Here is a 14,819-nt window from a genome sequence, read left to right as displayed (position 1 = left end):
TTTTCAATGAAGTTCTTTAATTTTGTATGATTTATATTTTTCAAATAATATTTTAGTATAATTATGCATACACGAGTCAACATGACTTGTATTCAAAGAAAAATCTAAAAGTAGAAGTAAAAATTTCCTGGTTGCCATAGCAAGAGTTTATTCTGTTCACGTAAGCACTCGGTACATATTGTAGTTTACAAATTAACTAATACAAGTTCACAAAACTGTTGGAATTCACACCTAGATTCATGTTTTATGGTCTTGATATGTCGGTCTTTGAGAGCATCATGTGGTTCATATGCTGAATTTACAGCGCTCTCCGTGGTGCTGAAATTAGTCTATGCAAACTTTGAATTCTGCCAGTTCTCTTGGTGCTTCTTTATCAGAAGTAAAATGTATTGGTGGGCTGATGACTAATTTTACGTAAAACAAAATATTTTGCCATTTTCAGATTTACATTTGAAAAGGAACATGATTCAATTATTAAATATCAACTATACTAACAAATAACCTTCATTTTTATTCTATACACTGAAGCCAATTTATGTGCCAATGATTTTAATAATACAAGTGTTTTAAACTGCAAATCATTGGTCTAAGTGTTATTCACATTTATGGACGTATTTGTCGTTTACCACACGATGTCGCTGGAGACCATGGATATGATTGTTACAGTACGTGTAAAACTCCTCCCTGTACGGGAAACCTAAAACCGTCACTGGCCATCAGTTAAGAGAGACAGCGGGGTTGTGTTGTGGCGAGAAGGGCTCCTGCTGCCGCTGAATAATCGTGTTTATGACGGATAAACTGGAAATACATGAGTATCGGGATTCGGTGCTCACTGTACAACGATGGGAAACGAGGAATATGTCTGGATTCGTGTTGTTGCACTGCTGTTTCTTTGTGACTGGTCTGCTTCGCAATTATCTTACTCCATTTCCGAGGAGGTGAACAAAGGCACCGTGGTGGGGAACATCGCAAAGGATTTGAATTTGAATGTACAAGATCTAGAAACCAGGGATCTACGTATTGTTTCGAGTTACAGTAAGAGCTATTTCGACGTGAATTTGCGGACCGGGAACCTCTTTGTTGGCGAGAGGATAAACAGAGAAGAGATTTGTCCGAATTCGGCACAATGCTCATTGAGAATACAGGCTGTTTTAAGCAATCCAATGAATGTACACCGCATTGAGGTCAGTGTTTTAGATATAAATGACAACTCCCCAGAATTCATTGAGCAGTCGTTTTCATTAAACATCTCCGAATCAATGTCACCGGGAGAGCGATATCTGCTCCCAATAGCAGAAGACGCAGACATAGGGAGTAATTCAGTAAAGAACTACAAGCTGAGCCAAAATGAATATTTCTCGCTTGATGTGCAGAGCGGTGGAGAACACGGTGTGTCTGCTGAGTTAGTGCTGCAGAAAGCTTTAGACCGAGAGAAACAGTCGGTTATTAAACTTATTTTGACTGCTCTGGATGGAGGAAAACCTGCTAGATCAGGCACATTGCAGATAAACGTTAATGTATTGGATGTCAATGATAATACACCGATTTTTAGCAAATCGCTTTATAAAGTGCATGTGCATGAAAATGCTGCACACGGAACAGTGGTAATAAAATTAAATGCAACAGATTTAGACGAGGGCATGAACAGTAAGATCCTGTATTCTTTAATTAAACGAGGAAATACTGATCCATCAAATATCTTTGATCTCAAATTCAGAAACAGGAGAAATCACTGTGAAGGGTACTTTAGATTGTGAAGAGACGCCTGCTTATGAGGTTAGAGTTCAGGCAATGGATCAAGGGACTTTTCCTCGTAGTGCACATGCTAAACTACTAATAGAGATAATTGATGTGAATGACAATGCCCCGGAAATATCGGTGACGTCACTGATGACCCCAGTAAAAGAAGACGCAGAACTGGGGACAATCGTTGCTTTGGTTACAGTGAGTGATAAAGATGGAGGAAATAATGGAGTAACTAACTGTAAGGTAGTTGGGTCTGTTCCCTTTAAACTGAAGTCTAACTATAAAAATGACTATTCATTAGTAGTAGATGGACCACTGGACAGAGAAAACACTTCTCTTTATAATGTCACCATTACAGCCACAGATGAAGGAAGTCCACCTCTGTCCAGTATCAGGGTCATTACTGTTGATGTTTCTGATGTTAATGATAACGCTCCTCGATTTATGGAGCCTGTGATTAATGTTTACGTTAAAGAAAACAGTCCAGTAGGCTCCGTTATTTACAAAATAAATGCGTTTGATCCCGATTTAGACAATAACGCAAAACTGACTTACAAATTATTAAATGGCTCTCCAAAGAATATTCCAATTTCATCTGTTGTAAACATCAACTCAGAGACTGGAGATATAGTCAGTCTGCAGTCTTTTAACTATGAGGAGTTAAAAACGTTTCAGTTTAAAGTTCAGGCCACAGACTCTGGTGTTCCTCCGCTCAGCAGCAACGTGACTGTGAACGTTTTGATTCTGGATGAAAATGACAATAATCCAACGATTCTCGCGCCCTATTCTGAGCACGGCTCCGTTAACAGTGAGAGCATCCCCTATTCTGCTGAAGCGGGATACTTTGTGGCAAAGATCAGGGCTGTAGACGCAGACTCTGGATACAATGCGCTGCTTTCTTATCATCTGTCTGAGCCCAAAGGAAACAACCTCTTCCGCATCGGAACCAGCACCGGAGAGATCCGGACTAAGAGGAGAATGAGTGACAATGACCTGAAAACTCACCCCTTGGTGGTTCTGGTTTCTGATAACGGAGAACCATCCCTGTCAGCTACTGTGTCTATTGATGTGGTGGTGGTTGAAAGCACAGCTGACATCCAGACTCCGTTCAGACATGGGCCCATAAAGGAGGAGAGCTTCTCTGATTTAAACCTGTATCTGCTGATCGCCATTGTGTCGGTGTCAGTGATCTTTCTGCTGAGCCTCATCAGTTTAATAGCGGTCAAATGCCACAGGACAGACAGTTTCAGCAGGTACAGCGCCCCAATGATCACCACCCACCCTGACGGGAGCTGGTCTTACTCTAAATCTACTCAGCAGTATGACGTGTGTTTCAGCTCAGACACGTTGAAGAGTGACGTAGTAGTTTTCCCCGCCCCGTTTCCGCCTGTAGATGGTGAACTGATCAGTATTAACGGAGGAGACACTTTTACGCGGACTCAGACTTTACCTAATAAAGAACAGGTAGGCTATGTTTTGCAATTACTTCTTACTAATTGACAACGTATATAAAACGCAATTACATTGTTTATTTTACTTTATTTTATCCAAGCGGTTATATAAAAAGTAAGTGTACGTGTCATTGAGCGATAACACCGACTTCCCATATGTCACTTGTCAATAAACAACTAATGTCACCTTTTTATGGATGCTCAACCATACTTTATGGAAGCTGCTCCATTTCATGGAAATTACCAGCGCTCATGGATATAAACTTCCTTCACTGCAACCAACAGTAGCAGCATAACTAGTAATACGGTCAGAATGTGTTCCATTTAGCTTGCTCTCATCTTTAAACCACACTTCTCCGTTAAAACACCACACACAAAAATGCATTTTTGGCTGCTATTTTACATGACATTTTTGTCTCATGAATATTCAAAAAGCCAAGCTGTTCAATTGTAGAAAATGTGACGAATTAAAGAGAAAATCGTTTGAAAATCTCCCCTGAAAATATATTATATTGGGAGACGGACATTAAATCAATCGTATCTGGGTTGAAGCAGCGCTGACTATGGTCCTAAAGTAAGTCTTTGCAGTCTTTGGCTCCAACGCCACTATACGGCCAACCTGCTTAAGCCTTCTGGAAAAAATCTCAACAGTATAGGGCAACGTGACGCTCGCCATTTTGCTGAACTTAACAGTCTCTGGTTTTACTGCCGTTCTTCTCCCTCTCAACCACCATTTCCACGCTGAACTGAAAATAGCTCTTGGGAATTGAACAGGTTTATGAAATGGCGCTCTCCGTGGTCCTGAAGTCAGGCTTGTTCCGGTTTCTGCGCTGTTAACTATGAAACAAGCATCTTTTAATATATCATCATTATTATCATTTGCATTGTTTACTAAAGGGGCTTTGTATGTTTTTTAGATGACATGAGCCAGTTTCTTAGTTGTTGTTTTTTTCTGGATACATTACAGTATTTGAACCCTTGAGTGGCTTGTCTGGCTTTGAAAAATGTCCATTAATGGATGGCTGTTGCTCGATGAATATTTAGCTTAATGTTTAAATGATCAACACTGACATTAATATATATGTGAGAAACTTCTAAGTATTTGTTCGTGATTTGAGGCCAATCGTCTTACGGGGTTAGGCTGCATTTTGACACATAAGAAATGATTTGTGCATAAATATATTGCAAATGATTTGACAAAGTAAAAGTCGAACTTACCAAGCATTCACCACAAGATGTCGCTGGAGACCATAGATCAGAAGGTTTCTGTTTATCTAAAACTCCTCCTCTTTGAATGGTAAAAATGTAATCGTCATCGGCCATTATAATCTCCGAGGCACTCGATGCTGTTGTGACCAGAAAGGCTGAAGCTTAAAGGAACTATTTGCTTCTCTAGGAATCACCTACACAGGGGATTAACGATTGACTCGGTTCGGCTCTTTCACCGCACCAAGGATGTATGTACGAAGACTAAAGGAACACGCCTGGATTCATATTTTTGCGCTGCTTTGTCTTTGTGACTGCTCTGCCTCTCAGATATCTTACTCCGTGTACGAGGAGGTGAACAAAGGCACTGTAGTGGGAAATATCGCAAAGGATTTGAACCTCAATGTACAGGATCTAGAAAACAGAGATCTCCAAATCGTATCGGGTTACAAGAAGAAATATTTTGATGTGAATTTGCGGACCGGGAACATCTTTGTTGACGAAAGAATAGACAGAGAAGAGTTTTGTCCGAATACGGTAAAATGCTCCATGAAATTACAGGCCGTTCTGAACAACCCAATGACTGCACACCGTATTGAAGTAAATGTTTTAGATATCAATGATAACTCCCCTGTTTTTATTGAACAATCACATTTATTAAATATAACGGAGTCACTGTCACCGGGAGAGCGATATCTGCTCCCAATAGCAGAAGACGCAGACATAGGCAGTAACTCAGTGAAAGAGTTATAAACTGAGCCAAAATGAATATTTTTCACTTGATGTGCAGAGCGGTGGAGAACACGGTGTGTCTGCTGAGTTAGTGCTGCAGAAAGCTTTAGACCGAGAGAAACAGTCGGTTATTAAACTTCTGCTGACGGCTGTAGATGGAGGTAAACCACCTAGATCAGGAACACTGCAGTTAACTGTTAATGTATTAGACGTCAATGATAATACACCGACGTTTAGTAAATCTCTTTATAAAGTGAATGTTAAAGAAAATGCGACACCCGAGACACTCGTAATTAAATTAAATGCAACAGATTTAGACGAGGGCATAAACAGTAAGATCCTGTATTCCTTCATCAAACGAGGAAATATTGATCCATCAAATATTTTCGATCTAAATTCAGAAACAGGAGAAATCACTGTGAAGGGTACATTAGATTATGAAGAGACGCCTGCTTATGAGGTTAGAGTTCAAGCAAGGGATCAAGGCTTCTCTCCTCGTAGTGCACATGCTAAACTACTGATAGAGATCATTGATGTGAATGACAATGCCCCGGAAATATCGGTGACGTCACTGATGACCCCAGTAAAGGAAGACGCAGAACTGGGGACAATCGTTGCTTTGGTTACAGTGAGTGATAAAGATGGAGGAAATAATGGAGTAACTAACTGTAAGGTAGTTGGGTCTGTTCCCTTTAAACTGAAGTCTAACTATAAAAATGACTATTCATTAGTAGTAGATGGACCACTGGACAGAGAAAACACTTCTCTTTATAATGTCACCATTACAGCCACAGATGAAGGAAGTCCACCTCTGTCCAGTATCAGGGTCATTACTGTTGATGTTTCTGATGTTAATGATAACGCACCTCGATTTATGGAGCCTGTGATTAATGTTTACGTTAAAGAAAACAGTCCAGTAGGCTCCGTTATTTACACAATAAATGCGTTTGATCCCGATTTAGACAATAATGCAAAACTGAGTTATAAATTGTTAGATAGTTCTCCAAAGAATATTCCGATTTCATCGATCGTTAACATCAACTCAGAGACTGGAGATATAGTCAGTCTGCAGTCTTTTAACTATGAGGAGTTAAAAACGTTTCAGTTTAAAGTTCAGGCCACAGACTCTGGTGTTCCTCCGCTCAGCAGCAACGTGACTGTGAACGTTTTGATTCTGGATGAAAATGACAATAATCCAACGATTCTCGCGCCCTATTCTGAGCACGGCTCCGTTAACAGTGAGAGCATCCCCTATTCTGCTGAAGCGGGATACTTTGTGGCAAAGATCAGGGCTGTAGACGCAGACTCTGGATACAATGCGCTGCTTTCTTATCACCTGTCTGAGCCCAAAGGAAACAACCTCTTCCGCATCGGAACCAGCACCGGAGAGATCCGGACTAAGAGGAGAATGAGTGACAATGACCTGAAAACTCACCCCTTGGTGGTTCTGGTTTCTGATAACGGAGAACCCTCCCTGTCAGCTACTGTGTCTATCGATGTGGTGGTGGTTGAAAGCACAGCTGACATCCAGACTCCGTTCAGACATGCGCCCATAAAGGAGGAGAGCTTCTCTGATTTAAACCTGTATCTGCTGATCGCCATTGTGTCGGTGTCAGTGATCTTTCTGCTGAGCCTCATCAGTTTAATAGCTGTCAAATGCCACAGGACAGACAGTTTCAGCAGGTACAGCGCCCCAATGATCACCACCCACCCTGACGGGAGCTGGTCTTACTCTAAATCTACTCAGCAGTATGACGTGTGTTTCAGCTCAGACACGTTGAAGAGTGACGTAGTAGTTTTCCCCGCCCCGTTTCCACCTGTAGATGGTGAACTGATCAGTATTAATGGAGGAGACACTTTTACGCGGACTCAAACTTTACCTAATAAAGAAAAGGTAGGTACTTTTTGAAGCTTTCAAAAATAAGAATGCGTTCACAATATTCATTTCCTCACTGCCTATGATTCTATATTTTTCAAATATTTTATATTTTAGTATAATGATATGCATAACAAGAATCAAACATGACTTGTATTCAATGAAAAATCTAAAGAATAGAAGTAATGAAGTTTGTCACAACCAAAGGATAGAGCTTTCATAGTCTGCACTTTAACCGACGTTCTAAACACAATCGTAACAAACTCAGCCCTTACAGACTTGATGCCACGTCCTCTACCTGAAATGCTAACTAATACCAAGTTCCAATCAATTTTCAACTAAACAGCTCTGTTTTAGGACATTCAAACAAGCCGATAGACTGAGAATCTAGATTCTCATGGAACTAGTTTTTATGGCATCCTGCTGCAAACCTGATCTTGAGGCTGTTGAAAGCATTTCATAAGTGGTTCATATTTTGCTGAATTTACAGTGAAGAAACAGCGCTCTCCGTGGTACTGAAATTAAACCGTCTATGTAAACTGTTTAATTCTGCCAGTTCTCAAAATTTGCATGCTTCTTTCGAAATTGAAGAAGTGAAAAGATGCTGGACTTGGTGGTCTGATGACTATAGGTGGTTTCTGTACCTAAAGAATTTTAATTTTGCCATTTAATCTAGATTTACATTTGAAAAAGGGACATGATTAAATTATTAAATATCAAATAGTGAAATTCTCTCTACTGAGACTAACAAATAATATGCCGTCCATTATAGTTTCTATGGCCACTGAAGCCAACTATTCATGTGCCTTAATGATTTTTTTAAATCAATATTATACAACCCTTTTAAAGTCTGATTCATAATCATTGTGAACTATGTGACTGAGTGACATTGTGGATGGACGGATACATGTCGTTTACCACACGATGTCGCTGGAGACCATGGATATGAATGTGTTTCAGTAAGTCCAAAACTCCTCCTCCTGTACGGGAAAACCTAAAACTCGTCACTGGCCATCAGTTAAGAGTGACAGCAGGGTTGTGTTGTGGCGAGAAGGGCTCCTGCTTCCCCTGAATAATAGTGTTTATGACGGATAAACTGTAGAAGATACATGATCGTATCGGTTAGTTCTTTAGGTGTTCCACGATGTACAACGATGGGAAACGAGGAATATGTCTGGATTCGTGTTGTTGCACTGCTGTTTCTTTGTGACTGGTCTGCTTCGCAATTATCTTACTCTATTTCCGAGGAGGTGAACAAAGGCACGGTGGTGGGGAATATTGCAAAGGATTTGAAACTTTGAATGTACAAGATCTAGAAACCAGGGATCTACGTATTGTTTCGAGTTACAGTAAGAGCTATTTCGACGTGAATTTGCGGACCGGGAACCTCTTTGTTGGCGAGAGGATAAACAGAGAAGAGATTTGTCCGAATGTCGGCAAAATGCTCATTGAAAATACAGGCTGTTTTAAGCAATCCAATGAATGTACACCGCATTGAGGTCAATGTTTTAGATATAAATGACAACTCCCCTGCTTTCATTGAGAAGTCGTTTTCAGTAAACATCTCCGAATCAACTGTAACCGGGAGAGCGATATCTGCTCCCAATAGCAGTAGACGCAGACATAGGCAGCAACTCAGTGAAGAGTTATAAACTGAGCCAAAATGAATATTTCTCACTTGATGTGCAGAGCGGTGGAGAACACGGTGTGTCTGCTGAGTTAGTGCTGCAGAAAGCTTTAGACCGAGAGAAACAGCCGATTATTAAAGTTATTTTGACTGCTCTAGATGGAGGAAAACCACCTAGATCAGGAACACTGCAGTTAAATGTTAATGTAATAGATACAAATGATAATACACCAATTTTTAGCAAATCTCTTTATAAAGTGCGTGTCCGTGAAAATACTGCACACGGAACGGTAGTAATAAAATTAAATGCAACAGATTTAGACGAAGGCATGAACAGTAGGATCCTGTATTCTTTGATTAAACGAGGAAATATTGATCCATCAAATATTTTCGATCTAAATTCAGAAACAGGAGAAATCACTGTGAAGGGTACATTAGATTATGAAGAGACGCCTGCTTATGAGGTTAGAGTTCAGGCAAGGGACCAAGGCACATCTCCTCGTAGTGCACATGCTAAACTACTGATAGAGATAATTGATGTGAATGACAATGCCCCGGAAATATCGATGACGTCACTGATGACCCCAGTAAAAGAAGGCGCAGAACTGGGGACAATCGTTGCTTTGGTTACAGTGAGTGATAAAGATGGAGGAAATAATGGAGTAACTAACTGTAAGGTAGTTGGGTCTGTTCCCTTTAAACTGAAGTCTAACTATAAAAATGACTATTCATTAGTAGTAGATGGACCACTGGACAGAGAAAACACTTCTCTTTATAATGTCACCATTACAGCCACAGATGAAGGAAGTCCACCTCTGTCCAGTATCAGGGTCATTACTGTTGATGTTTCTGATGTTAATGATAACGCACCTCGATTTATGGAGCCTGTGATTAATGTTTACGTTAAAGAAAACAGTCAAGTAGGCTCCGTTATTTACACAATAAATGCGTTTGATCCCGATTTAGACAATAACGCAAAACTGAGTTATAAATTGTTAGATAGTTCTCCAAAGAATATTCCGATTTCATCTGTTGTAAACATCAACTCAGAGACTGGAGATATAGTCAGCCTGCAGTCTTTTAACTATGAAGAGTTAAAAACGTTTCAGTTTAAAGTTCAGGCCACAGACTCTGGTGTTCCTCCACTCAGCAGCAACGTGACTGTGAACGTTTTGATTCTGGATGAAAATGACAATAACCCAACGATTCTCGCGCCCTATTCTGAGCACGGCTCCGTTAACAGTGAGAACATCCCCTATTCTGCTGAAGCGGGATACTTTGTGGCAAAGATCAGGGCTGTAGACGCAGACTCTGGATACAATGCGCTGCTTTCTTATCACCTGTCTGAGCCCAAAGGAAACAACCTCTTCCGCATCGGAACCAGCACCGGAGAGATCCGGACTAAGAGGAGAATGAGTGACAATGACCTGAAAACTCACCCCTTGGTGGTTCTGGTTTCTGATAACGGGGAACCCTCCCTGTCAGCTACTGTGTCTATTGATGTGGTGGTGGTTGAAAGCACAGCTGACATCCAGAATCCGTTCAGACATGGGCCCATAAAGGAGGAGAGCTTCTCTGATTTAAACCTGTATCTGCTGATCGCCATTGTGTCGGTGTCAGTGATCTTTCTGCTGAGCCTCATCAGTTTAATAGCTGTCAAATGCCACAGGACAGACAGTTTCAGCAGGTACAGCGCCCCAATGATCACCACCCACCCTGACGGGAGCTGGTCTTACTCTAAATCTACTCAGCAGTATGACGTGTGTTTCAGCTCAGACACGCTCAAGAGTGACGTAGTAGTTTTCCCCGCCCCGTTTCCGCCTGTAGATGGTGAACTGATCAGTATTAACGGAGGAGACACTTTTACGCGGACTCAGACTTTACCCAACAAAGAGAAGGTAGGCTATTTATGCTGAATGCTTGTAAAACTTAAGAATGCTATCACAAAATATGTCATTTCCTGACTGCCTATGACTCTGAATATTTACAGTATTTTGATATATTAAAAATGTACATATGCATAACAACAATCAAACATCATTACTACACTAAGGGAATAATGAATCCCAATTTATGACGTTTGTCACAACAAAAACTGATACAGCTTTTGATAGTCCGACTGCACTTTAAGCCTGGGATATGTTTTCTTAAACACAAGTTGTAACATAACTTCTAGTCCTTTCAGACTTGATGCCACATGTCCTCTACCTGAAGTGGTCTGTGGCGTAATACCAAGCTCCAATCAATTTTTAACTAAACAGCTCGTGTGTTATAGTGGGACAATCAAACAAGCCTATAGACAGTATGCAGATAGCGCTCTCCATGGTGCTGAACTACGTTTTTGTACCATCCTGCTGCAAACCCCTTTTGATTTTGAGGCTTTTGAAAGCATTTCATAAGTAATTAAACTTATTTAAGCTGGTTTTCATGTGAACTGAAACAGCGGTTGCTGTGGTGCTGATACTAAACCTTGTGTGTTTGTAGCTGTTTCATTCTGTTGTGATCTAACATTTGCATGTCTCCCGAATTTGAACGTAGTGAAAAGGTGCTGGACTTTGTGTTGGTGATTGTCAGGTGGTTTCTGTACCATCCTGCGGTGACTCAAACTCGTTTCTTTAATCTATGATGTATTCTATATATGAGACTTTATAAGTACGGCAATAACATTGTGGAGTTAAAGTCGCTGTCATTTTCCTACTGAACCTATGATATTATATGCAGTTCACACAATAGCTTGTTTGGCCACTGAATTATTCAGCTATTCAGTTTATTTATTGTTTTTTTCAAATCAATATTTATATAATCCTCATAATGTCTCATTCATAATATTTTAAACTATTCGACTAGTGACACTTTGGATAGTATTTTCATACATATCTTTTACCACATGATGTCGCAGGAGACCATGGACATGAATGTGTTTGTAATTCCAAAACTCCTCCTTCCTGCATGGGAAAAAATGAACTCGTCATCGGCCAGCAGTACACTCACGGAAGGTGCTGTGACGAGAAGGATAGGAGCTTCACCACAACAATATTCCTTCTGACGGAAATATCTGTACTGAGGATAAATGATCGTTTCGGTTCAGTTCTTTAGTTGCTTCCACGATGTATACTCGACGACAAAAGGAATACGTCTGGATTTCCATTGTTGTGTTTCTTTGTCTTTGTGACTGGTCTGATTCGCAGTTATCCTACTCGGTTTCCGAGGAGGTGAACAAAGGCACCGTAGTGGGGAATATTGCAAAGGATTTAAACCTCAATGTTCAGGAACTAGAGACCAGGGATCTACGAATTGTTTCGAGTTACAGTAAGAAATATTTTGACGTGAATTTGCGCACCGGGAACCTCTTTGTTGATGAGAGGATAGACAGAGAAGAGCTTTGTCCCAATGTGGTAAAATGCTCGTTGAAAATACAAGCTGTTCTAAACAATCCAATGACTGCACACCGCATAGAGGTCAATGTGTTAGATATAAACGATAATTCGCCTGCTTTTATTGACAAAACGTATTCTTTGAATATTTCAGAATCATCTTTAACGGGAGAGCGATATCTGCTCCCAATAGCAGTAGATGCAGACATAGGCAGTAATTCAGTAAAGAACTACAAGCTGAGCCAAAATGAATATTTCTCGCTTGATGTGCAGAGCGGTGGAGAACACGGTGTGTCCGCTGAGTTAGTGCTGCAGAAAGCTTTAGACCGAGAGAAACAGTCGATGATCAAACTCCTCTTGACGGCTATAGATGGAGGTAAACCACCTAGATCAGGTTCGTTACGAATAAATGTTAATGTATTAGATGCCAATGATAATGTACCAACTTTTAGCAAATCGCTTTATAAAGTGAGTGTCCGTGAAAATGCTGCACACGGAACAGTGGTAATAAAGTTAAATGCAACAGATTTAGACGAGGGCATAAACAGTAAGATCCTGTATTCTTTGATAAAACGAGGAAATATTGATCCATCAAATATTTTTGATCTAAATTCAGAAACAGGAGAAATCACTGTGAAGGGTACATTAGATTATGAAGAGACGCCTGCTTATGAAGTTAGAGTGCAAGCAAGGGACCAAGGCTTCTCTCCTCGTAGTGCACATGCTAAACTACTGATAGAGATAATTGATGTGAATGACAATGCCCCGGAAATATCGGTGACGTCACTGATGACGCCGGTAAAAGAAGACGCAGAACTGGGGACAATCGTTGCTTTGGTTACAGTGAGTGATAAAGATGGAGGAAATAATGGAGTAACTAACTGTAAGGTAGTTGGGTTTGTTCCCTTTAAACTGAAGTCTAACTATAAAAATGACTATTCATTAGTAGTAGATGGACCACTGGACAGAGAAAACACTTCTCTTTATAATGTCACCATTACAGCCACAGATGAAGGAAGTCCGCCTCTGTCCAGTATCAGGGTCATTACTGTTGATGTTTCTGATGTTAATGATAACGCTCCTCGATTTATGGAGCCTGTGATTAATGTTTACGTTAAAGAAAACAGTCCAGTAGGCTCCGTTATTTACACAATAAATGCGTTTGATCCCGATTTAGACAATAATGCAAAACTGAGTTATAAATTGTTAGATAGTTCTCCAAAGAATATTCCGATTTCATCTGTTGTAAACATCAACTCAGAGACTGGAGATATAGTCAGTCTGCAGTCTTTTAACTATGAGGAGTTAAAAACGTTTCAGTTTAAAGTTCAGGCCACAGACTCTGGTGTTCCTCCGCTCAGCAGCAACGTGACTGTGAACGTTTTGATTCTGGATGAAAATGACAATAATCCAACGATTCTCGCGCCCTATTCTGAGCACGGCTCCGTTAACAGTGAGAGCATCCCCTATTCTGCTGAAGCGGGATACTTTGTGGCAAAGGTCAGGGCTGTAGACGCAGACTCTGGATACAATGCGCTGCTTTCTTATCACCTGTCTGAACCCAAAGGAAACAACCTCTTCCGCATCGGAACCAGCACCGGAGAGATCCGGACTAAGAGGAGAATGAGTGACAATGACCTGAAAACTCACCCCTTGGTGGTTCTGGTTTCTGATAACGGAGAACCCTCCCTGTCAGCTACTGTGTCTATTGATGTGGTGGTGGTTGAAAGCACAGCTGACATCCAGACTCCGTTCAGACATGCGCCCATAAAGGAGGAGAGCTTCTCTGATTTAAACCTGTATCTGCTGATCGCCATTGTGTCGGTGTCAGTGATCTTTCTGCTGAGCCTCATCAGTTTAATAGCTGTCAAATGCCACAGGACAGACAGTTTCAGCAGGTACAGCGCCCCAATGATCACCACCCACCCTGACGGGAGCTGGTCTTACTCTAAATCTACTCAGCAGTATGACGTGTGTTTCAGCTCAGACACGTTGAAGAGTGACGTAGTAGTTTTCCCCGCCCCGTTTCCGCCTGTAGATGGTGAGCTCATCAGTATTAACGGAGGAGACACTTTTACGCGGACTCAGACTTTACCTAATAAAGAAAAGGTGAGTTGCTTACAGCCTTTCAGTCCATGTTAAAAGCCTTTAAGGGTTACCTTTCCTGTTCTGAATGTTTTATTTCATTAATTAATCTTTCTTGCTTTCTCGTAAGGGACTGACAAACATGCCATAAAATATCATAATTAAGTCCGATACATGGAAACATATTTGCATAACTTTGCATTAAAAGAGATAAAATACTTTAGTTGGAAAAAAGTGGACGCGGGTTTCTATGTCGCTTTCCGTGGTGCTGAAAACATACTGCTGTCTTCTTTGTCCTCTTGGGCTCATAATCTAAAAACTCTGGCGTGACAGAGTTGAATTATGATATCACTCATTTTTGAATTACTGGGGCTTTCAGTTCTTATGTTCCTTATGCTTAAATGTGTTTCAAGTTGACTGTTGACATTTATTATTCACCCTTTTATATAGAAAAATATTGTCCACGCCATGTCTTAAGCAAGTTCTGTTTGGTTTTGCCCAGGTGTTAATTTCAGATTGTTTGTTCACTGTCCTTTTACTACAGTAATCTGTGACTATTTGGGATTATATTTTCCTCTTTTCACAGCTGGTTGAATGAAAGTTGTATTCTTACCCTATTTAAAACTTTACAGTAGATTTATTCCACGTGTAGTACTATGAGAAAGGGTGCTTGCGACTTGTTTTTTTGAAAAAAATGTCATATCCAAGTTGAAACACGTGGG

At 40.6% G+C, this 14,819-nt stretch overlaps 2 protein-coding genes, 1 long non-coding RNA gene and 1 pseudogene across 15 annotated transcripts in view; 3 read left to right on the top strand and 1 right to left on the bottom strand.

Moving 5' to 3' along the window:
- Positions 1-14,819, top strand: part of LOC127374226 (protocadherin alpha-C2-like) — a 141,729-nt gene that overhangs the window by 84,993 nt on the left and 41,917 nt on the right. Inside the window, exon 2 of one of the 13 annotated variants that reach the window (XM_051419319.1) lies at positions 1,777-3,210. The exons of 10 other annotated variants lie outside the window; for them this stretch is intronic. In XM_051419319.1, coding sequence (XP_051275279.1) covers positions 1,777-3,210 — 1,434 coding nt within the window. Of the gene's footprint in view, positions 1-1,776; positions 4,638-11,642; positions 13,513-14,819 lie in introns of those variants that run through there. 2 more of the 13 variants (XM_051419322.1, XM_051419314.1) reach the window with 2 other exon arrangements.
- LOC127374277 (protocadherin gamma-B5-like) lies at positions 37-1,762 on the top strand. Its single transcript, XM_051419426.1, has one exon. The coding sequence runs from the start codon at positions 843-845 to the stop codon at positions 1,755-1,757; it is 915 nt and encodes a 304-aa protein (XP_051275386.1). The 5' UTR covers positions 37-842; the 3' UTR covers positions 1,758-1,762.
- LOC127374283 (uncharacterized) lies at positions 3,008-7,031 on the bottom strand. Its single transcript, XR_007887013.1, has 2 exons — positions 6,953-7,031; positions 3,008-3,133 (listed from the first exon to the last, which is right to left on the bottom strand). It is a non-coding gene; the product is annotated as an uncharacterized LOC127374283 (long non-coding RNA).
- Positions 8,166-10,569, top strand: LOC127374273 (protocadherin alpha-2-like; annotated as a pseudogene).

Source organism: Dicentrarchus labrax, unplaced genomic scaffold, assembly GCF_905237075.1.
Source record: "Dicentrarchus labrax unplaced genomic scaffold, dlabrax2021, whole genome shotgun sequence".
NCBI classification, from domain to species: Eukaryota; Metazoa; Chordata; class Actinopteri; family Moronidae; genus Dicentrarchus; species Dicentrarchus labrax.
The sequence above is the reverse complement of the archived record's forward strand: the minus strand, read 5'-3'. Positions and strand labels throughout refer to the sequence as shown.

Excerpts from the sequence above, each read along its gene's own strand:
- LOC127374277 (XM_051419426.1), top strand. The coding sequence starts at position 843 with ATGGGAAACGAGGAATATGTCTGGATTCGTGTTGTTGCACTGCTGTTT.